The sequence below is a fragment of the Odontesthes bonariensis genome, chromosome 6 (genome assembly GCF_027942865.1).
Source record: "Odontesthes bonariensis isolate fOdoBon6 chromosome 6, fOdoBon6.hap1, whole genome shotgun sequence".
Lineage (NCBI taxonomy): Eukaryota > Metazoa > Chordata > Actinopteri > Atheriniformes > Atherinopsidae > Odontesthes > Odontesthes bonariensis.
Genome location: NC_134511.1, coordinates 16232890 through 16255283, shown reverse-complemented (window position 1 = coordinate 16255283; position 22394 = coordinate 16232890). Strand labels below are relative to the sequence as shown.

At 41.7% G+C, this 22394-nt stretch overlaps 2 protein-coding genes across 2 annotated transcripts; both read left to right on the top strand.

The window, feature by feature from the left end:
- The first annotated feature begins 5055 nt into the window (after positions 1–5055).
- Positions 5056–7802, top strand: dusp2 (dual specificity phosphatase 2). The gene is made up of 4 exons (XM_075468990.1): positions 5056–5662; positions 5893–6014; positions 6144–6363; positions 6817–7802. The coding sequence occupies exons 1-4, from the start codon at positions 5275–5277 to the stop codon at positions 7032–7034; spliced, it is 948 nt and encodes a 315-aa protein (XP_075325105.1). The 5' UTR covers positions 5056–5274; the 3' UTR covers positions 7035–7802.
- A 5169-nt stretch (positions 7803–12971) lies between these two features.
- On the top strand, positions 12972–18474 carry adra2b (adrenoceptor alpha 2B). Its single transcript, XM_075467624.1, has 2 exons — positions 12972–13783; positions 13950–18474. The coding sequence occupies exon 2, from the start codon at positions 13965–13967 to the stop codon at positions 15531–15533; it is 1569 nt and encodes a 522-aa protein (XP_075323739.1). The 5' UTR covers positions 12972–13783; positions 13950–13964; the 3' UTR covers positions 15534–18474.
- The last annotated feature ends 3920 nt before the right edge of the window (positions 18475–22394 follow it).

The window sequence follows — 22394 nt, the reverse complement described above, 5'->3', positions numbered from 1 at the left end:
AAATACTGACAACTTATAAAACCGAAAGTTTGTGGTGTCACTAAACCGAAATGAACAGCATTGCTAAAAGTCCCCCAGAAATCCCTCAACTCAGCGTAGTTGCCAGGATATGTCAGTGTTTTGATCCCAGCAGAGACAAAATAAAATAAAAAATGCTAAATATAGTGATGCTGTTGTCACGCAGGTGTTTGAAGGAGACATATGATGCCTTTCTTTTTTCCAGAGCTGACAACTTACGGAGATGACTTGTTTCGGTCAAAGTAACGCAGACAGACAGCATGGCACCACCTTTTTTTTCCAATTTCCACCTATGTTTACATGGATAATTTTAGGGTTTATTCTAACCTTAGGGTCTGCCTCCTCGGAGCACATTACTATGTTTTGAGAGAGTACAGTAAATAGTCTGAAACAGATAAGACAAAACTTAACTGACTTAATTTAACTTAATTTAACTTCAAATACTTACATTCCCCTCAGAAACAATTAAGCCAGCTGGTGGACTACTGAGCCCTCTTTTAGGGAAAATCTCGTCAAGATTCTTGTTGAACTGGTCCAAGTTGTTAGAGCTCGAACCGCAAAATATAACAGCCTGTTATGAGCCTGTTGCTTATCTGGGCAATACTTCATGGATGTAATAACTGTTATCAGTGCCGTACCAATGCTGCATTCACTGCCAAAGGGGTGCAACTTCTGACTGGTAAAAGATTAGCTATAACCAATTAGAAATCAGGTTTCCTTGTGAGGACATAAAACATCGAACAAAATACAGGTTGAGCCTTATTGGCCAAAAATTAAGTGAACTATATAACTAACGACCAGACTTAATATTATTTGGAAAGCAAAAGAGTTTCAACTCCCAACTTCAAGCGTACAGCGAATGAAACATTGTTTGTTGATTTTAGACACAGATGAAAGAGGGATGAGACTGGATGACCTTGTAGAGTGATGTATATTTCCCCTGCTAAACTCAATGACACATTTACTGATATTTGGGACCCAAAACAAAATGCCAGGATTGTGGGTTTTCTGAGTTTTTCAGTTTGTAATGGACCCAGATATAAGGTCTTGTGCACAGAAAAAATGTTATTTAGCATTTTATTCATAATATGTCCCCTTTAAGAGAGGAATCAGCGATGAGGTAAATCTCCCGGATTACTGGGTTTTTAGAGATTGATTGCCCCAGCCATCTGCTTAGTGCTGGATAATCCTCCTGTTGGGAGGGTGGAGGCAAAAGCAAGCAGCCGATGTTTTCATCTGAGCCTCTATTGATGTTTAGTTACACATATTCTCATTCAGAGAGAAATAGGGCAAGTTTCTTGCTACATTAATAATGTTCCTGCGACTCTGAAGTTTGTGCATCAGCTTCTTATGGTATAAAAAAAAAAACAGTCACCTCTACATACAGAAGCTCTGTTATGGTCTTCACCACCTGCTCGTCAATTTGGTTACATAGCTGCTTCCTTAATTTCACATGTGTGCTTTCTGATGTCTTTTTCCTACTAACATGACAGTTGAAGAAAATCATCTTTAGTGACGGCAACAATTTCAGCATTATGTCATGGGAAAGATATTGATAACATTTGGATATTTCAAAAAACTGAAAATGAAACTCCTTGATTAATATTGTGTGAGTCACCAGAACCAGGAAATTACCTATGAAGTCATAAATCACGGTTCAGGTTTTTTCGGGAAATTTCTGACAAAGCCTTGAGTCAGGGTAGGTCGGGTTCTGAGCTACGGCAGCTGTAACAAAAGCTGTAATGATACATTGTGTCAGTGGGTATGTGTGGGGGTTTAGCTCTGCGTGGATGTTGACAGGATGTATGTCTGCTGTTGCTTCCTGTGGGGCTTGCTGACATGGGGGCGAATACTAAAAAAAAAAAAAAACACTTCAAGAGACACTAACGTCATAATCCTCCAACTGAACAGACCTCAACACTGCATTGTGGGTTCACCCGAGAGTGTTTAAACCTAAATTGAAGGTTGAGGCTAAAGTACATGCAGGCTCAGCGACTCCACTGACAGCCACGATGAAACTGTGTAGCAAGGTATGTGTATGCTGCTGTGGATAAACTGCAGTCTCAGCGGGCAGAGGGAATGACAAAGTGGCCATGCTGCTGTGGGAGTGGCAGGCAGCGGTGAGGGAAAGGAAGAAGGGGGATGAAAGCAGTGGGAGTTAGAGGTTTGAGTGGGAGACATTTGTGGGAAGACAGAGTGATTTGAAAGTGGGCTATGAGGAAATGAGGACAGAGGCGTCAGATTACAACCTATGATATAATTAAAATGACCCCACACTGAACATAAATATTGCGTGTTCTTTGGAGTGGAAAGACTCCTCAACCAGAATAGAATCACTGGTGTTTGACTTCCTTACCACTCATGTAGAACTGAAACAAGTTGTTCTGAAAAGTACTCAAGTGAAATCACCAAAAAGACTACTCAGGAAATGTGCTTAAAGCCTCCAAACTTGGTTTTAAAATCTTAATTAATCCTGTTCAATGATATACTTTCACTGAAAGATGTTCAAGTCAGTCAAACAATCTAAACTGTTATTGATTCTTGATTCTAAAACCAAATGAATTAGAACAAACAAAATCACTCAAGTAAAGGAAAAAATGGTGAAGTTCATGTCGGATTTCTACAGAAATCAACAGGAATTCATTGTGCTTTTTATTATCTGATCTTTGTTATATGTATCTTTGATTATGGGAAATGTTTCATTCATGAAAAAAGATTTCTATCAAATTGTCCTAAAGGCCCAAGACTTTCCGGTAACCTGTGGCTCTTTCTGCTCTTATCACTTTACAGGCACGACGTCCCATATTTTGCTGTTTTAAATCTTATGATCAAGAATCTCTGAAAAAGACCTCAACAGTAGTTTTAATGATATCATAGTTTTGTGTTAAAACTCCACAAAATGTGTCAGTGTGTGGAGAACTGACACCATCACCACATCTGTTTGAAGGCTGTGACATCACACTGATCCCACGACCTTAACGTGTGAAGTGTACGTATCTTAAATCTGATATATTCATGACGTCCAGTAACGATTAAAATACAACGCTGAGCTGCAATGATCGATGGATAAAGTCAGGTTTTAGTTTGACTCAATACACTTACTTAAGTTTCACAACTGAATCACACTTCCCCGTATCTGTATGATTTGAGGAAATGATCTAAGGAGATATTCCATTTCTTTTAAGTGGGGTTGAACAAAGTTCTTATCAGTGGTCACTGTGTCACCTGCAGTAGACAGCGGACAGAGCGCTCTCAGTTTGGAGAATCAGAATGTTTTCTGATGGGAAAGCCAAGCTACTCAGAAGGAGGCCAATTAGAAGAGAAATGCTCCTCATCTACAACAACTCAACCCGGGCAGTTTGACCGCAGTTTGAACAAACAACATATTGTGCGATGCTTTTTACACCGCCTCACCTCTGCACTAGCTGCACAGACTTGGTGGGCATAACACAGTTCATATATGAAATGTGGTGAGATGACAAATCCCGACTATAGTCTAGTTCTCTGAAAAACCACAGTGTTATTTTTGAGGTTTGAATAGTTTTAGATTGAGAAAAAAATGTTTCATGTTCCCATGGCCTCCTATTGAGTAGCTTTTAACTCGGCTCCTGTGTCTCCCTGGATGCACACCTCAGTGGGCACATCTGCCGACAGACAGTAACGAAAATGTTTATCACCTGCCTGCGTTGACTTTGATTTCGAAAAGACTCAAAAAAGCACTCAAGATCGGACAGTTGTGCTTCAGTTGTGGGACTATTTTCATTAGCTTACTTTTTTTATCTCTCATAAATAAAGCTGCGTCTGCGCAGAACAAATGAAGGCTCATTCAGAACTGGCCTCAACATAAAATAAGCTAAAGCAACTAGGTTATTTGGATTTAGTTTGCAATGCACGGTGTAACATGTTTATTCTAGATACTGGAATACTCTTCTAATGGAGAGACAAAACATATGATACAAACAGAACACCTAGAGACACACTTAGAGATGCAAGTCCAAATTCAATTCCCTTCTCTCTACTTAACCAAGTTACTAAACACCTTATTTTCTCTTTTTCGCTTTCAACTACTCTGCAACATGTGTGCAAATAGCCCACAGACGCATAGAGACTTTGAAAATCTTTCTAAGGAATGTCCTAACCAGACCAGATCTGGAAAAATCTGAATCTACAATTAATTGTGCTGTACTCACCTTTCGGGAGGACACTACAAAGAAATGGACATACTGCACAATCTGATCCAACACTTAAAAAAGCATTTTACAACAAACCACGTGTTGTTTCCTCTCTTCGATAATGGGGTATTAAACTGCTTAAGCTTTCTTGGCACGGAGGCCACATAAATGCATTATTGCTCAAAGGAGGAGCGTTCTGCAGTTATACTTTGGAAAAATTTGCCCTCAGAGGTCTAAAAGAAGATTTTATGCTCACAGGCATTCTTGCAGTGACCCATATGGTTTTATGTATTTTGGCAGATGGTCTCCATGATAAGTTTTATAAATATGAATGTCTATGATGTTTTGAATAGATTTTTTTAAATAAATTATTTTCTTTCTGATACTTTTGATACTAGATATCACATGCCTCTGAGATGGTTCACACACTTCACTCAGGTAAGTGAGAGCACTTGGGGAAAGTGTTAGGCTGTGTTTGTGATCTACGCGGGGAAAGAAAACAGAGGCAGTTCTACAGCAGCTGAAGGCAGCGCGAGATTAAACTGAACTCAGCTCTCAACATTTCCTCTGAAGGCAGCGGTTGTTTCAGAGGCGGGTGGGAGAGCTGGCTTCCAACTTGCAGCATCACGTCATTCAACATAAAAACACAAGATAACCCCAGAAAACCACGTGCGCAGTAGGAAAGTCGGGTTTTACGTCAGTGTCCGTATGAGGAGTGTCGGGCCAACTATATTTGGTCGTTCCGCCTTTGACGCTTATCCTTCTATGGAAAACAAGGAGGGGCCGCGGCAGCCCCGCCCAGCTCACAGCTGTTATCAATGAACAAGTGAAACTCTGAAACTAAAGCGGATTTTAACCTACGTAACGGAGAGTGCAGGTACTCTCCGGATTCATTTACAATACATTTTTTTCCCTTTTCAATTTAAAAACACTTTGTCAGTCGTAGTGTCTGACATAATAACTTTTTTTAAATTATAGTTTGTTACTGATTGTTAAGGACAAACACAGTACTTTTTTGTTTATTTATTTATTTTTCGTATATATAATTTATACTTTTTAGATACTTTTTAACCACTTTGAAGACATGATTTCAAGCAGTGAGACACTGGAAATCACTGGCAATGAGTTGGTCCACATACTCAGGACCCCCAGGGACCAGTACACCTCAGACGGGTGCGTGGTGCTGGACTGCAGACCTTTTCTCGATTTCTCTATGGCGCACATCTGCGTGTCCCGAAACGTCAACTGGAACTCAATGCTGCGTCGTAGGTCCAAGAGTTCAGTGGTGGCCCTGGAGTGGCTCATCCCAGACAAGACGCTCCTGGGCCGGCTCCGGTGCGGGGAGCTCTCCCCGGTGGTGGTGGTGGAAGAGAGAAGCCGCTCGTTGGCCGATCTGAAGTCGGAGAGTGTGGCCCAGATGCTGCTCACCGCCTTGCAGAACGAAGTCCAGGCGCAGATCTGCTTTCTGCAAGGTAAAAACACCCACAAAATTGTTTAAAGGCTGCTCCAAAAATAGTTTTTGAAGCGTTTGATGAAACGCTGACTGAACTATTAATGCCATTATCTATTATTTCTCTATTTGAATACACTAAATTGTAATGTAGGCTAGTTCTCTAATGTTTCAATTCTTTTTCACACATATTTTTGAGGTGAATTATGGAAAATGTTGCTTTTGAGCTAATACACTGTAACTTCTATTTAGGTGGATTTGAGGGATTTTCAGAGTCCTTCCCAAAGCTTTGCTACAGTTCTGCCAGTAAACTCTTTGCTTCGGTGGAACCAGAGCCAACAGTGACAGGCCGGAGGACTCCTGCATATGATCAGGTAAGATAAATGTCATTTTTGCAAACAACAACAACTTGGGTGCATCCCAAGGCTTTTGTGATGACTGACCATCAACCAAGACAAATCTGCTTAGTGATAATTCCTAATTTTTCCTTTTTCCAACTGTAGGGTGGTCCAGTAGAGCTGCTGCCCTTCCTGTTTTTGGGCAGTTCCCTCCACTCCTCCCGCAGGGAGATGCTGGCAGCCGCAGGCATCACAGCTGTGCTCAATGTGTCCTCCACCTGTCCTAACTTCTACGAGGGGGAGTTTCAGTACCTGCGACTCACCGTGGAGGATACGCTGGCAGCAGATATCAGAGCCTGCTTTCACACAGCCATTACTTTCATTGGTGAGCCTCTCGACTTTGTGCACAGTGACACTGCTTCCTAACTGAAATGTCAGTCAAAGTCCAACAAAGCTAATGAACCCAAGAAACTCCAAGCTTAATTAGCTTCATTGAAATTCCTCAAAACATTCCTAAGCAGCTTATACACCATAATCCATTTTTCATCTTAGATTTATGCGCAAACAGTGTAATAATCTGGTTACAAAACAACTGAATTATTCAGCACAAGCTGCAGAAAAGACGATTATTAACAGCTAATGTTTTGTGTTTTACTTGTTTTGGCCCCTTTGCCATGCAAAAGTTTAGTCCAGAAGAGAACATTAAACTAATCAAAACCACAATTTCAGTGAATAATTGTGACTGCATTTTCATATTTTCTTTATTTAATTTTTTTTGTCCCCCATCAGCACAGTATACTTATCGCTTTTTGTGTGTATTTTCTTGTCCCACCCACAGACTCAGTGAAGCAGAGTGGCGGCCGGGTGCTGGTGCATTGTCAGGCAGGGATCTCCCGCTCAGCCACTATCTGTCTAGCCTACCTCATGCACACGCAGCGTGTTCGGTTGGACGAGGCCTTCGACTTTGTGAAACAGCGGCGTCAAGTCATCTCCCCCAATCTGGGTTTTATGGGACAGCTGCTGCAGTTTGAGACTGACATTCTCTGTCAGGGATGAAGACTACACGTATTGAGGGAACTGACTTTTTGATTAACTGTCTCACCCCATGACACTCAGGGCTTTATAAGGACTTAAACGTACGAATTTCCTGTTTGTACCATTTAAAGCGGTACCTTACGGAGGGGTACACTTTGTGGATTCAGAGTAAAAAAAGCTATTTGTGCTGCTGGCGTCACATAGCCAGATTCCTTCCTCAAGCAGAGACCGTGTATTGCTGACGCAACACATAGCAGTTGGCAACATTAAACCCCACTGCAATAACGACATTATGAATTACTGTGATTCTGAGCCAGCAAGTTGGAGCATTTACGAGGTGACTTCCCTGACTTTTTCCACTTGAGGGAAGTTGTTCCTGCTTGTTTGGTTGCATGTATTTGTACATGAGCATGCGTGTGTTATCTTGTTTGGTTTTTTTTTTTTGCACCGTTTGTTTGTAAGGGCTGTCTTATTTCATACTGAAGCCATTCCCTCACGGTTGCTGCCAATGGGACATGATGATACACTGTGGTAACTCAGAGCAAGTTAGTGTTGAATTTATAGAAATGCACTAAGAATGGGTGTCTAATGAGTCTGTGTGTGAGATGAATTGCACTTAAGCTGGAAGACTATTTTATCATGTAAATAGAATCTTTTTTTATTATTATTTCAAGATTTCTTATGACGGTGTTACCGTTATTGATGTCTGTTACAGCACTTTATACATGCAAGTTTTGCCCCATTTCTGCTGTGTTTTTTTTTTCCACTGAAATAAAAACTTGCTGAGAACACATCTGTTTTCTCTGTGTAATTATTTTGTACATATGGTGTAACGCACCTCACATCTTCTGCTCTAGAAATGGATCATTCTGTGCCGCTGGCCCGCAACACAAACAAAATAATCTGAACTCTGCGCCCTGAGTGTGTTGCATCCAATTCACTCTCATTATCTCCCATGCTGAATCAGGAATTATTAAAACCATGCATTGCTGAGTGTTTTGGAGGATTATCCTGCCGAGAGTGGGTTTTACCATCTCAAGTCCGTTTGACCTAAGCAACCAGTGACAGAAAATTCATATCCGCTTAAGTTTGGTAAACAGCTTTGGGCTTTTGACAGGAAAATAAGTGCACTTTGGTGCTCAGGAAGTTTGGAAAGTCCATATTGTGTTCTTGTCATTCTGATCTGATGGCTCAATTGGAGAACCATTCCAGTGGGCTAAACATACAAGTAAAACATTACCTTTATGTTATATATTGCACATAGCTTTGATGTTAATTATTTCACCAAATGCTGGTTGCTTACTCAGTCCGATAGTAAATGGAGTACCCCAGCCAATGGCTTTACACGCAAGGCACAGCTAAACTTTTAGATGTTTAAATCACATCTTTGATACTTTGTCAGCAGAATAACCCAAATACAGTGGATGAAGAGCTTCTTCTGTCTGCGTTTAAAATGACCAGCTTCCACCACTACCTCATGTCTTTATGCTAATTATTCCACCCACACTTCTCTGTTGGGCATGGCTAAAAAAAGAAAATTCCACTTCCTCTCATTTGCAAGGACCCATTGCCCAACCTCTACGTGAGTGGAACTGTCATGGTTGACTCCCCCTCCATTGGCCACATTTTCCAGATTGAAGACAGAGAAATGCCCCTTGGACTTTTAGGGTTTTAGTTAAAACTGAGCGTTCACTTCAACTAAAACCTAGTAAAAGGACATTTGTCCTGCTTTGTGGCCATTAAAACCTTAACAGTGACATTTTCATTTGAATTTGTCACATGAAATAGCTCATTTTTGTGGTTATGTCCAACAAGCTCAGCCCCCCAAGTGTACCTTATTGCCATTCATCTGTCAAAACATATGTATATATGCATATATATGTATGTATATATGGAAAAATAATATATATACCTATATATACAGATTCATACTTAACATATGAAAGAAAAAAAATGACAATCACTGCAATGTTTTTCTTTTTTCTTTTTTGCTGTTCTTCTAACTTCTGCAGTCTCTTGTAGAAGTTACTATTCAATTATTCATATAAGCTTAAATTGACTAAAAGATAAGTCGCTGAATTTCATAACTGACCACAAAAAAAAAAGACCAGAGGAGCATTAAAAAAAAACTATCGTTACACATCTTGTTCAGCCTATTTCATCATGTGGAGGAAGCTAAAGCCAAGTGATGCCTGAAAGCTTGGATTTTCTAAATCAATACGTCCTAAAGTACTATCAGACTTTCACACAAGTCCAAAACCGAGACAGGAACAACAGACGTCAGACAGAGCTACTGTATGATACATTATGTGGTCATTTATCCACTGAGGGAAATAATACACTGTTACATATCTGTGTGTGGTAAAAATCATGTGATAATGATCAGGTGTTTTTTTTGTTTGAAGAACTCACATCTTTCATGGTCAGAGCCCAAAGAGTTCACAAACTCTCAGACCCCAGCAGATACAAAAAAGTGCATGTATATAAGAAAGTTCATACTGTTTTCTCCCCATTAAGATAAGCAGTAAAATCAATCACAGATTAAATGTTTTGTTCTGGGTTTTTAGAAAACTTTGCGATTTTCCTGAAAATGGAGTTTGTAATTACTTGAACATTAAGTAGGATTTTTTATTACAAGGCTTTTACTCACGCATATTTTCACATTGTTTTGTTGTGATGTTCGCATGTGCAAATGATGTGCGAACTTCTTCAGCTCCTGCGGTTTATTTCAAGAGAAGAATCTGTCAGACTCCGGGCTGGACAACCAGGACTGAGCATTAGTTGGTGGAGAGACAGTGTCCTCTGGTGACAACTTTTAAAACAGCCAGAAAGCACCATCATTGCAAAGTGACCAGCAGAGGACGCCAGCAGTCTGTTTACTCAACGAGGCCTTTTTATGATAAAAAACTATGCAGAAAAGCCTCGTGTGCAGATCCAGATCTTGCTGTCTCTCACACAGCTTTCCTATCCGTGCTGTTTCTGTCCATTAACACGCTGAAACTACTCTTGGTGTCCTTTTGTATCGTCATTTGTTCATCCCCAGGAGCAGACTTTTTTCACCTTCCTTCTATTAGAACATTTCTCATGAGGTTTGTCGTTTTCAATTCACCCTCAATCAGTCAGCCTCCTTAATGAAAACGGACTCGGAACTATTAGTCACACTCTGTGTCCAGATTAAACAAGTGTCAGGGTCAATCATATTATATTAAGCTGTGGCAATACCTATCGCATATGTGTGCCAGGTGTTTATGTGCCTGCGCTGTATGCAGAAAGGGAAGAGTGCGTCAGATTAGGGATTAGCATGGAGATCTCATTCCCTTTGGACGTCGTGTTTTGCAGGGTTTGCTGTTCACAACTGCGGGATGTGTCACTCAAACGAGAAATCCCAAACGGAGAAAACAAATGTGTGCTGCAGAATTATAATGTGCAAACACACACACACACACACACACACACACACACACACACACACACACACACGAGTTCTCATTGCAATTGCAGTCAGGGAAAATTACTGTTTGGCCATTTGAGAGTGCTCCATGTAATTGTTTGCAGGTTACACACACGTACATACATACTGTTTATGATGCTGTGCTTCTTAAGACTCTTACCAAAATGATGCACTTCATCAAGTAGAAGGTGCACAACTGTGGAGAGAGATATATTTCTATTCTATTGTTTCCAAGAATTGGGGAGGGTTTTTCTTTGTTTATTTCTTTGTTCTGTTTCTGATTTTTGTTAAATATTTTGTAGTTTCACATCTTATGGTCAATTGAAATGTTTAAACAATCTGAAAATATCTTTCTTTTGTGGATTGTCTTTCAACTCTTGCAATCCCAAACGTCACAATCATGCATAACATTCAAAACATCTTGATACTCTAAATATATGTTTTCTTGGGGTCTAAAAATCAAGGTGGTGCACAATAAAACTAGAAGCATACATGCACAAAGGCACATACAGTAGAAAACAGGGTGCAGAATCAAGCCTGAGTCACAATGCACATTTCAAAAGGCAGTTTTTAAAAGAAAATGTGTTTTAAAAGATTTTTTTTTTCAAACTGAAACAAGATTTCCATGAGCACGAAAAGTTTTGTCAAGAGTGAGTTCCTTCTTCGGGCCAAGCGCAAACCTTTCTAGTCTGGACGTCAAGCAAGAAGTGTTGATCCGGTGTGCGCGATCTATGACAGCCGAATTACTTCCAGGTTTGTGTGCTGTACACCTGATTGTGTGTGCATGCGCTTCCACAACAAGCACTTGGAGAGGCGGTGTACTGTGCGCTGAACACTGTGTGCTGCTCAGCCTCTGTGACCTTGGAATCAGTGGCACACCCCTCACCCCCAGAATGCATTTCCAGCGTGTTACGAAGCCCGGTTCACCCACGGAAACAGAGACACTTGATTGGAGTGCACTCTCCTGCTAAAAGCTTTATTCTCTGTTCCTTTATATTTAGAATGTGTAGCGGGAGCGAAAAATGTACGACCATTATTGGCTGCTGCTTTAGGTCACGCAATCTGTGAGCAGGCCTCTTAATTGTAATTCCATGGGTGGCTGGCCGGGCTCCTCTCTCATTACAGCAGTGATCCGTGGGGGATGTACGACGAAAACAAATAAACACAACCTCCTACTCACCCATTCATAAGATTGTGTGTGTGTGTGTGTGTGTGTGTGTGTGTGTGTGTGTGTGTGTGTGGTTAATGTATGTTAGAGAATTGTTTGTATAACAGAGGCCACCTACGTACTCCAGCATGGCAGGGTAAACTCTGCTGCTGTTGGGTTTATGCTTCAGTAACGCATCCTGTGTGTGACGCAGGTTCCGCTCCATAATTGAACAATCGGCCACTTGATCTCAGGTGGGGCAGCCAATCACAAGGGACGCATGGAAGTTTTTCTTGGGGGAGGATGTGTTGCTAGGTGGTTGAGGCAGAAAATTTTAGACATAAGTCAAGAGTTGATGCAAAAGCAGGAGCGCAAAAGTGCGTGATATACTTCAAGCCCACCATGAGCACAGGTGAAAGATTACCTGGTGCATTTACCCACGGAGGCGGGAGGTAACTGAGCGGGATGAGATCTCGGATTTCATAATAAAATGTATCTCTTCTACTGAAGCATTTATTTGACGGCTGTAATAACTACATTTTTTGCTGAGTGAGATTGCATTATAAAATCCGAAACCCCACCATGTATCCCCTTGGATACCAAATCCAGAGGCAAGACCACCTGCATTTGAATGGATTTATGATTTATCACTCAGGCAGGAATCATTCGTCGAAACGAGTGCTTTCATTTCATTTGAGCTGCTGAGCTTTTTATGTTTTTAAATACATTGAAAGCACTGGCTTCTACAATGGAACGCGAGACTGCCGCAATGATGATGAACTTGCAATCTAAATTGGTCAAGACATTCACAGCACCGTATCGCCTCGGCAGCCCTCTGCCTCAGAGTGCCTCTGGCCCTGCACTGCACTGCCTTTTTCAAGATTTTTCAACGAAAACTTGAATATCGAACTAGACCTTCATCCGCCACTGTGAGCGAAACTTCATTAACTTAATGGGGTGTAAATAAGATGTTGGAGGTTGTTAAAAATGTGTTTAAAGCAAAGTATAAACTCAGAGAGATCAAGAAAGTTTTTTTTTAAAGTGTTTACAATGATGATGATCACTACGAATAAGTAGTTTTCCTGTGTGTAAATGTTAAACTAATGTTTTCTGATAAGCAGAGGCCATCCCTGCATGACACTTCAGCCTCCCGTGGAGTTAATTGACTGAAGCAGTAACACCCAACAATACATTTCTTATAAATCTGCGTTGGCTCAGCTGATGGGTTTTATGGTTTAAAGGAGGTGGGTGTAAAGAGAAGAAGAGAGCAAGGATCCCATGACGCTCCACAGTGACATCACCGGGTCCGTAAGAAGCGCAAGAGGGAGATGGGAGGCACCCCGCTTATTAGATTTAGTCGGAAGGTCCAGTTTGCAAGAGAAGATGCTGCTGCGCGTCCGTGAGGATATCGGTGATGTGCGCCTGCGGAGCGGCTGAATCACAGCATCCCGGTGAACTTCTAGAGCACCCAGGACCGAAACCCAACTCCCGAAACGCTCAAACCTGGTTCTGCCGACAGCGGGGATCGTTTCACTGCTGGGGAAACGTTTTGGTGACACATCTGGCTTCATGCGCAGGGTTGGAGAGCTCCAGGTCAACTTTCCGTCCTTTCACGTTAAATTAACTGGAAACGCTGGCATCAACTCAGCCTATCCTTCGCATTAGAATACTGAAATATCATTTTGTGAATCATTGTAAATATTTTACTTTTACGTGCCTCTGACTGAATTATTTTATTCGATAATCGCGCGTCTCCAAACGAAGACGCGCGCAAGTGTCAACATTTGCTCTGATCTGATATCTTCTATCCGATGCTGGCTCGCTGTAAATGACCCCGAATTCGATTGTGTGACGTTCACTCTCATCTTCAAAACTGTAATTAATCGACAGCAAGAAAGCATCAATCTGGGCGAAATAAGTTTTTCGTTTTTTCGGGTTGTTTTGGTTACTCCGCATGGACTGACCCACCCTGTCATAAAAATCCCCTCTATTTATTGGAGAGAAACCTCTTCTCGGACGTGGCAAATACCTTTAATTGAAAAGCACTGATCTGCGTCCTGACGCATCTCCCTGGACTTTTCTGTGCGCTTAAAATGGACTTGGACGACCTGCCGCGGAGGATGAAAGAGATCTATCATTTGAAAACAGAGTAATTAAACCAGAGCAACTGAGGTAAATATGACAATGAATTCTAATTTGTTACGAAAATGTGTTGTCTAAATAAAACATATATTTGAGCACGAACAATGCACGAGACAATCCCTTTTAAACCATTTTTACCGTGAAATACATTTTTCAAGGGAATTAAATTCAGTAACCACATTATATTTCTATCTAGAGAGATAATCCCAGCATGGCCTCAGTTCTGGACAGTGGCTGTTCCATGGAGCTGAGCGGCTGGAACAACAGTGTGAGCAGCTCCGGAGCCTCCGTGCCCTGCAACCAGAGTGTGCGAGCGCTCGCCCCTTACTCCCCTGAAGCCACGGCGGCCTTCGCCACCGCCATAACCTTGATGGTCGTATTCACAATCGTGGGAAACATCATGGTCATCATTGCTGTACTGACCAGCCGGTCGCTCCGAGGTCCACAGAATCTGTTCTTGGTGTCACTGGCTGCAGCAGACATTTTAGTGGCTACACTCATCATCCCCTTCTCTCTGGCCAATGAACTGCTTGGCTACTGGTACTTCAAGTCTCTGTGGTGTGAGATCTACCTGGCGCTGGACGTGCTGTTCTGCACCTCCTCTATTGTGCACCTGTGCGCTATCTCATTGGACCGCTACTTGTCAATCTCCAGGGTTACGTATGGGCGTCAACGGACTCCCAAACGCATCAAAGCCGCTATTGTGGTGGTGTGGCTCATCGCAGCCATCATCTCCTTCCCTCCTCTGCTCTCACTTAACAAAAGTAAGGGAGACGAAGCAGGTATAGAGAGAGGACCTCAGTGCCAGCTGAATGATGAGCGCTGGTACATCCTTTACTCCACCATGGGCTCCTTCTTTGCCCCATGCCTCATCATGATCCTGGTCTATGTGAGAATTTACCAAATTGCCAAGCAGAGAACACGCCGCCCACCAGGGGAGCCCAGGAAGGATGGAGTTGGCAGTGCAACACCAAATCAGCCTGCAAGACATGTACAAGCCAATGGGAAGAATGATGATGACAGCACTCCCCCTTCATCCAACAAAACCTCAAATGTCAGACCCCCTACCCTGGCTATCACCCCTTCTCCATCCCAAGGAGACTCTCAAACCTCCCCAAATCCCACCCCTAACAATCTCCTGCAACCTCCATCCACTTCTCCTGCCATGTCACCTGTCACAACTCCACTTCATGGCCCCTTAACCCCCTCCTCTGTTCCCCAGTTTGCCCCCAACAGTAAAGAAGAGGGGAAGAAAGGCAAGCGTCTGAGAGGGAAAAAGGCTGACAATAACAATGGTGACAGCTCAAGCACAGAGAGCGATATGGAGCACAGCCATGGTGGGGGTCGTGGCAGCGCGAGCATGCCAGGGTCCCCTGCCGGAGGGGGGGTCCACTCTCCAGCCTCAGTCAAGCGCTACCGGGACATGATCGCCACTTCAAAGGGAGCTCGGCTGGTACCAGGAAGAAAGTCAAAAACTGAGAACAACCCTGGAGCAGCGAGGCGTAAAGCAATGGTCAACAGAGAGAAACGCTTCACCTTTGTTCTGGCAGTGGTCATTGGTGTCTTTGTGCTGTGCTGGTTCCCCTTCTTCTTCTCCTACTCTCTACAGGCCGTGTGCCCAGAGACCTGCGTCATCCCAGATCCACTCTTTAAGTTTTTCTTCTGGATTGGCTACTGCAACTCCTCCCTCAATCCAGTCATATATACCATCTTCAACAAAGACTTCAGAAAGGCCTTTAAAAAGATACTGTGCAGAAGCACCAAGGGTACTTTATTTTAGCATAGAGAAAACTTAGTGGGATGTCTACACCAAAAAAAAAGGCTACTTCTGTGGCATAAAAAAACTATCTTTTCCATTTTTTAGAAATCTTAAAGGGCTGTTTTAAAAATATGCTAAACTGTGGAAATTCCAGCATGAAACTCAGAGCTGAGAGACACTTTAGTAGCCACAGTGTGCAAACAGGCAACTTGGACTGTGAAATCCCCGCTTGCAGCTAAGTGTGAGATTAAAACAGGGCATGAAAAAGAGGCTGACTGCTTTAAACTGCTTATCACTTCAGAAATGCTGATAAGAATATGACAACAACATTTTATCTCCAGATCACATTGACTAATGGATAATGCTGGGAGACAAAGTGGTGCAGCATCACTGAAGACATGTACATACTTTAGAAAACTGATAGGATATCCATACCTAAGCAGGAAAAAACACGGAGAACAAATTCTCCAATGTGAATAAAGACTATTTGATCTATATCATGTTTTGTAAGTTCTCCAGGACTAATGGATAAAGAAGGCAAGTGACCTTAGATTCCTGTGAGCCTGGGGCCTTTTTATTTATCAGTACAGAGCACAAGGAGGACACAAGGTTAGTGGTGATTTCTTGCGTCTGCAGTCTTAATTTGCCCAGCTTCAGGGCAAACATGTGTTCCTTGATTTCAAAGTACAACAACAAGAGAAGGTTTCCAACAATCTCAGATGTGATAGCACAAACAAGGGCACCCTTTCAAACTTAACTTGTGGACTTTTATGTGGAAAGCCACCTTGCTCTTGGCTTTGCAGGAGTAAAAAATGGACACAATCCTGGCTTTCACCTTTCCTGAACAGAATGAAAAGAAGCGTGGTTAATTTTGGACTTCACATGAAGAATCACATGCATGTAATTAAGATGTAGAAAGAAATAAGGTGACGTGGCCCCCGTCATCCTCTTGAAGTGTTATTTCCTGTGTTTAACTGGACTATTACATTTACGGACTGACCTGAGCATCTCCTTCAATGAGCTGCCTCAGTCTCTGGACAATTAAATAACAACTAAAACTGCTTTGAGCCTCTTGAAACTCTTTCTGAGGTTTTTCATAGCATCTAATGGGAGGAGCATCTGCTGAAGACTGAAAAAAATTACATTGTTATTATTTAAATTGAAAAGATTGTTTCCCTGATTCTTTGCCTGTCATGAACAGCAGTACTTACCAGGTAGACGTTTATATTACTATAAAGGACAGATGAACAATGCAGTTATGGATGTGTGATGCTACCCTTAATTACAGCTGCAGGGGGTTACTCTGAGAAATGTGTGGCTGAGTTGGTCTCTGGCAACGCCTCTGGCACATCGTCGCCTCCATATTGGCACTTTTGGTTTGTTGCTTGGAGGCAAGAGAGGATGGATTTATTTTTTTTTCACCACAATAGTGACAAAAAAAGAAGAGTAGAAAATGTGTCTGACTGTGAACAGCACACAGACTTATTGACTCTATGGGACAAGGGCTGTCAGCAGCAACACGTCAATTTACTAATTGTTTAACTCTGCTGACCTGTGTGAGTGCGTGTGTCCGTGTGTGTGTGTGTGTGTGTGTGTGTGTGTGTGTGTGTGTGTGTGTGCGTGTGCATGCATGTTGACCTTATTGCTTTTTTTTATTCTGTAGAAAGTGTCAGTGCCTCGTCTGGCTGCTATGTACTACAGATCTACTGTATTATTAATAAGAGCAGAGAACAGATTTGCTGGTACAGGGATCACATTGCTGTCTGAATGTTGCACATGAATGTTTCACCCAGTGGGAAGATTGAGGATTGAGTACCGCTACGTTGAGACAGTCTTATTGAACTGAAAGTCAGTGTTTATCCGTAATGCTATCAGAGTACACAGCTTTTTAGTGATCACCCTCAAGGGACCAAAGAGCCTTATAGGACATCCACCTGACTCAGTGATATCTGGATTTTACGAAGTATTGGTTTATATTTGGTGTTTGTGACAGGAGGCTCAGATTGAAAATGCCTTTATTTATTTCAAGCAACTCCAGGTTTTCTCTCCGTTACCTATTTATTGTTAAGTTACTGTGCTTTTTTTGTGTTTTCTGAAAGTCGAGAAAATTGAACAAAGAGTGTACAGATTTTTTTAAGTCATGAATGAGAGCAAAATTGGCTTACAGTATGCCACCAAACTCTTGCTTTGTGGGAATGTTTAAGTTGGGAGTTTGTGTTGAAATGAAGGAACAAGAACTTTAAGTATTGTGCATAATGCAGAACCTACAAGGCAACATTTATCATTGTTTCATCTAGTTATAGCGCCATAAAATGTTTCATTGGCGATACAAGCACATTCATGGATGTACAATTTATTAAGCAAACAGCAGCAGGAAAGTCTCTCCTGACCCTGGGGTCCTGGGAGATCGCAACAGTAATTGAGCATGAAAAATTTCAATAGCATCCACAGCCACTTTCAGGTGGGTGATCCGCTGGACATTAAAGCTACAATCCATATCACACAGGGCTGCTGGGAGATTTGAACAACTGATTCCCTGCACTCATTTGAAATGGTTATTTTGCCTTCAGAAATGCAAACAGCCATAGCTACAAAAATATAACAAAAATAGCCACAGAGGTCATGGATTGATGGTTGTTTTCAATAAATATGAGTTGCAGTGCTGCTCAGACTCACCAACTGTAGCCTCACGTAGTGAGACTGCTGCTTTGTTTGTTTTGAGGAGTAAGAATTCTGGCTTAAAGGGGACAGATGCAGTAATCTGCCTCTTGATCACCATCCTTTCCCCCTGAAACCGCCTGTATTGTCTCTTCTCCAACTGTGTTTGGACCAAACTGCTAGGTCTAAGCTTTACAATCTTCTATCTCCCATCTGTCATCAGCCCCCTCCAGTTTGGAAATAAAGCAACTTGAAAAAGCATGAGTCATTCTCCTGTTCGTTTATTTCATACAATTTCACGTAATGAAGCATCATGGAAAAGGGCAGCAATTTCCAGGAAGACTGTTAGAAATGCGTGTTCACAAATAGGAGAGTTATAACAGAATGGTTTTTCTCGCATGCATGTTGAAGCTAAGTGCAGTCTAAAGCAATTTCCAGTTGACATGAAATGGCCACGAATAGCAACACAACTTCAGGAAATAGTCCATAACGTTGTGAGCTGATGGCTGTTCAAGATGTCACTGGGAAATGTCCTATCACAGTTGGACATGAGAAGTAGGCTGCAGCAGAAACAGCATAATGTTGTCTACTGCCAACAAACACAGAGGAAAGTCTATAAGGAATTAGAGTATGTTGCCAAATGTCACATATGCACTCAAACATAGTGAATATGCCATTCTGCACCAGCTGTATCAGTTGTATTCAAGTCATGGGACGTGCGGTTCACACACGGAGGCAAACACACACGCACACTTGACAGCTTGTTACATTCGAGGTCATCGGGCCTTTAGTGAATTGTGATTGATTTATGCTGATAGGCAGTTTGGAGATTTCTCACCAACAAGTCAAGCCTCTCTGTCCAGCTTTTCCTTCACACACACACACACACACACACACACACACACACACACACACACACACACACACACACACACACACACACAAACAGGCAACACACGTTTCCAGTCTGAGAAGATTCAACTGCGAAACGATGGCCTCCTATATATTCTCAGCTTCATTTCCATATTCATAGCAGTGCTGTGATTTAAGCTGCTCAAGGAGGTGAGCAGACAACTTAAGGAGAAGTGTCGGGAGCAGTGAGGTGCATGTTTACAGTGTTGTATATTCATACAGACACATCGTCCCTAAGCTCCTGATTCTCTGACCTGAGCCAGAATACAAAGCAGGGTTGATCGGAAAAAACAGTGGATTCTCTGGTGTGAAGCTGGCGAGGCCAAGTAACATGACAGAGAACAAGCACATAAGCTTTTCATTCACTCAAGATAAGATACGAATTCCACTCCTGTACAAAGTAAACACTAACATGCGGAGACACACTTTAACTTTCATTTACAAATTTCTGATGGATGTTGCATTTCACAGTATGAATATGTATGTGTAAGGAGGGCGTTTCGCCGCTGAGCGTTTCCCTTTTCCAATCTATTCAACGTTCTGGGGCCAGATAAATTTTCTCACTCTGTAATTTGGCTGCGGAAAACACCCAAGAGGCAAGATGAGAAATGAGAGACAGAACTCAGGCACGCTCTCTGCCTATTGAAGGTGGAGACAATAAAATACACTTTTGCTTCGTGAAGTCTGTGATAAAAATGTCATTTTTAGGGAGCCTAGGCAATTATGATAAGAATCGTTTCAGTAGTATGTGTGTGACTGTTTAACGGAGCTGCATTCTGTGTGTGTGCGGCGCATCCATGATTTTGGTCTTGGCTGCCACATTAGGACCTTGTTGGGACCATTTACAGTATAAACACTGACCTGGTCAGGACGAGTAGTCCTCACTAGGATCAAAGCTCAGTCCTAATGGGGCAAAACGTCATTTCTGGGGTTCTTAATAGGGTTAGTGACTATGTTGAGAATGAAGGTTAGTTAAGGTTGGGGTTAGGAATGAATTGGTTATGGTTAAAGTTGGGTTTGGGGTTTGGATTAGGCTGTCCACAATAAAAATGCAGTTGTTTTTTTGGGAGGATCAAACTGAGCTTTGGCCCTTGTAATGATGACAATCAATTTGAGTCTGCCACGGTTTCTGCAGAGACGTGGTTAAAGCACAGAGTTAAGATCTTTGATGGACATTAAATTGTTCATTGTTTATTTGACTGTCCATTAGTTGTTACCATGGCAAGCACTATTCTTTTTGTGAAGGGAAAAATACTTGATTAAGTCAAGTTAGAGCCTGTGCCACACTGTTGCTCATTGCAGCTGAACTGCGAAAACACCTGCAAATAAACAAAGCACCAGCAAATTAGGAAAACATCTTCACCAAATGAACACGGGTGAAAAAAATGGCAAAACAATTATGCAAATATGGAGAACACAACCAAATACCGAAACTATACAAACAGCACATCCTAAACTATAAAGGCTTTACTGTGTTTGACTGTTTTTCAGTCTAAAATTTCCATGGACAAATATAGAAAATGTACATTTTATGCTGGTTTGCTGGCTTTTAGATGCACTTCTTGCAGACTATTGTTGGTCATGTGCTTGAGATGAGCTTTTAAAATCAAACAAATCACAAAGCTCCACATGACTAAGTGTGAAACACGTTTGGGTTGACTTCATAACTTCAGGAGACATGCTCAGTCACTGTAAAGTGAATCAGTTAACGATTGATTAAAATAGACCAGCTTTGCCTAATTTGTTTCACAATGAAATAGCCATTGATAAAGACTATCCAACTAAAGGATAGCAACACTCAGTTTTTTCATTATTTGGACTGAAAGGAACCTCATCCTGATCACTTCAGGATGTCTGAAGATATATTTTGATATTCCTACTATTTTTAGGTTGTAATGATCATTGATCCAACATAGACTTCAAAATTTTCTACTGTACTTATCAGTATTCAGTGTCTTACCTGCAATAGAAAGTGGTCAGAGAGCTCTTATTTTGGAGAATCAAAAGATTTCAAAACAAGCTAAAAGCTACCCAGAAGTAGGCCAAAAGGAGAGCTATTTTTTTATTTATTTTTTCCATCTAGAAACAACTCAAGCTAGAAAATTACACTGTGGTACGAAAAAGCTATATTGTAGATTTTTACACTGCTTTACCTCAGCATCAGACAATTCTTTACTTTGTCACTACTTTTTTTTGCCTACAGCAGAAGGTCCATATTGCAACATAGTCCGCTGTCAGTCCTGGTTGCAGCACTGTGTTGCAACATGGACTGTGTGAAGAGGACCCGGTCCATCGCAGAAGGGTGAAAATCCACAACACTGCAATCTCGCGCAAGTCTAAGAAATAGTTTTGAATTTGAGACATCAAAGATGGGAGGTCCACATTTACTCGGAAATAAAATCCCTTTCCAGTTGATGTAGGTCAGTACAGCTTTAAAAGCTTTGTGTTAACACAGTAACTGATACTATGTTACATTTCAAAACAGAAACATGAAATCCAACACAAGCATAATCCATGCTGAAATTAGATATTGCTTTTACAGAAGTTTTTGGTTAGACTCATGAGTTGTAATGCAAGGCTGACCCTTCCAACGAGATATGGTTCTGCACTATTCTTTTATATTTATTGCACTGGTGCAACCCAACCCAGCAATTGATCCTCCTCACTATTTATGTTTATGCATTTGGCAGACGCTTTTATCCAAAGCGACTTACACTCATGTCCCAGGTAGGCAGGTAGCAGAAGTCTTGCCTAAGGGGGGTAAGGTAATACCTAAGGTAATACCTTTCATGCAGGGGTGTCAGGATTTGAAACCAGGTCGCCCACATGAAAGGTGGCAAACTTACCACTGCACTATCCAGTCCATGTCCACTGTTTAGAGGTTAGATAAAGCATTATGTAGACAGATGTGTATGTTTCCATGTGAGTTTAAATAAATAAATCATACTTAAAATAAAAGTTATACAGTCATCCAGCTGGGTGTGTGACACTATGTAGAAAAAGATTCTAGGAATGAGACTCATTTCTGTTTTCCCTGTGGCGATAATTACTGCCTGGTTTTTCACAGCTATATAAACACTGACGCATTATTGTGCCTCCTGGTGTTGGTAAAGAAAGAGTGGAGAGGCAACGCTGTCACATGATTGTCATGGGCAGCAATGGCATCAGTTCAATAATAAGTGCCGCTTAAAAAAAAAAGAAAAAAAAGCGAGGTCTCGTTTGAACTCTGATGAAAATTCAAAGCCATATTGCCTGAGTAGAAAGTACTCGTAGAGGTCGTGAAATTAGCAGTTCATCACACAACAACAGACA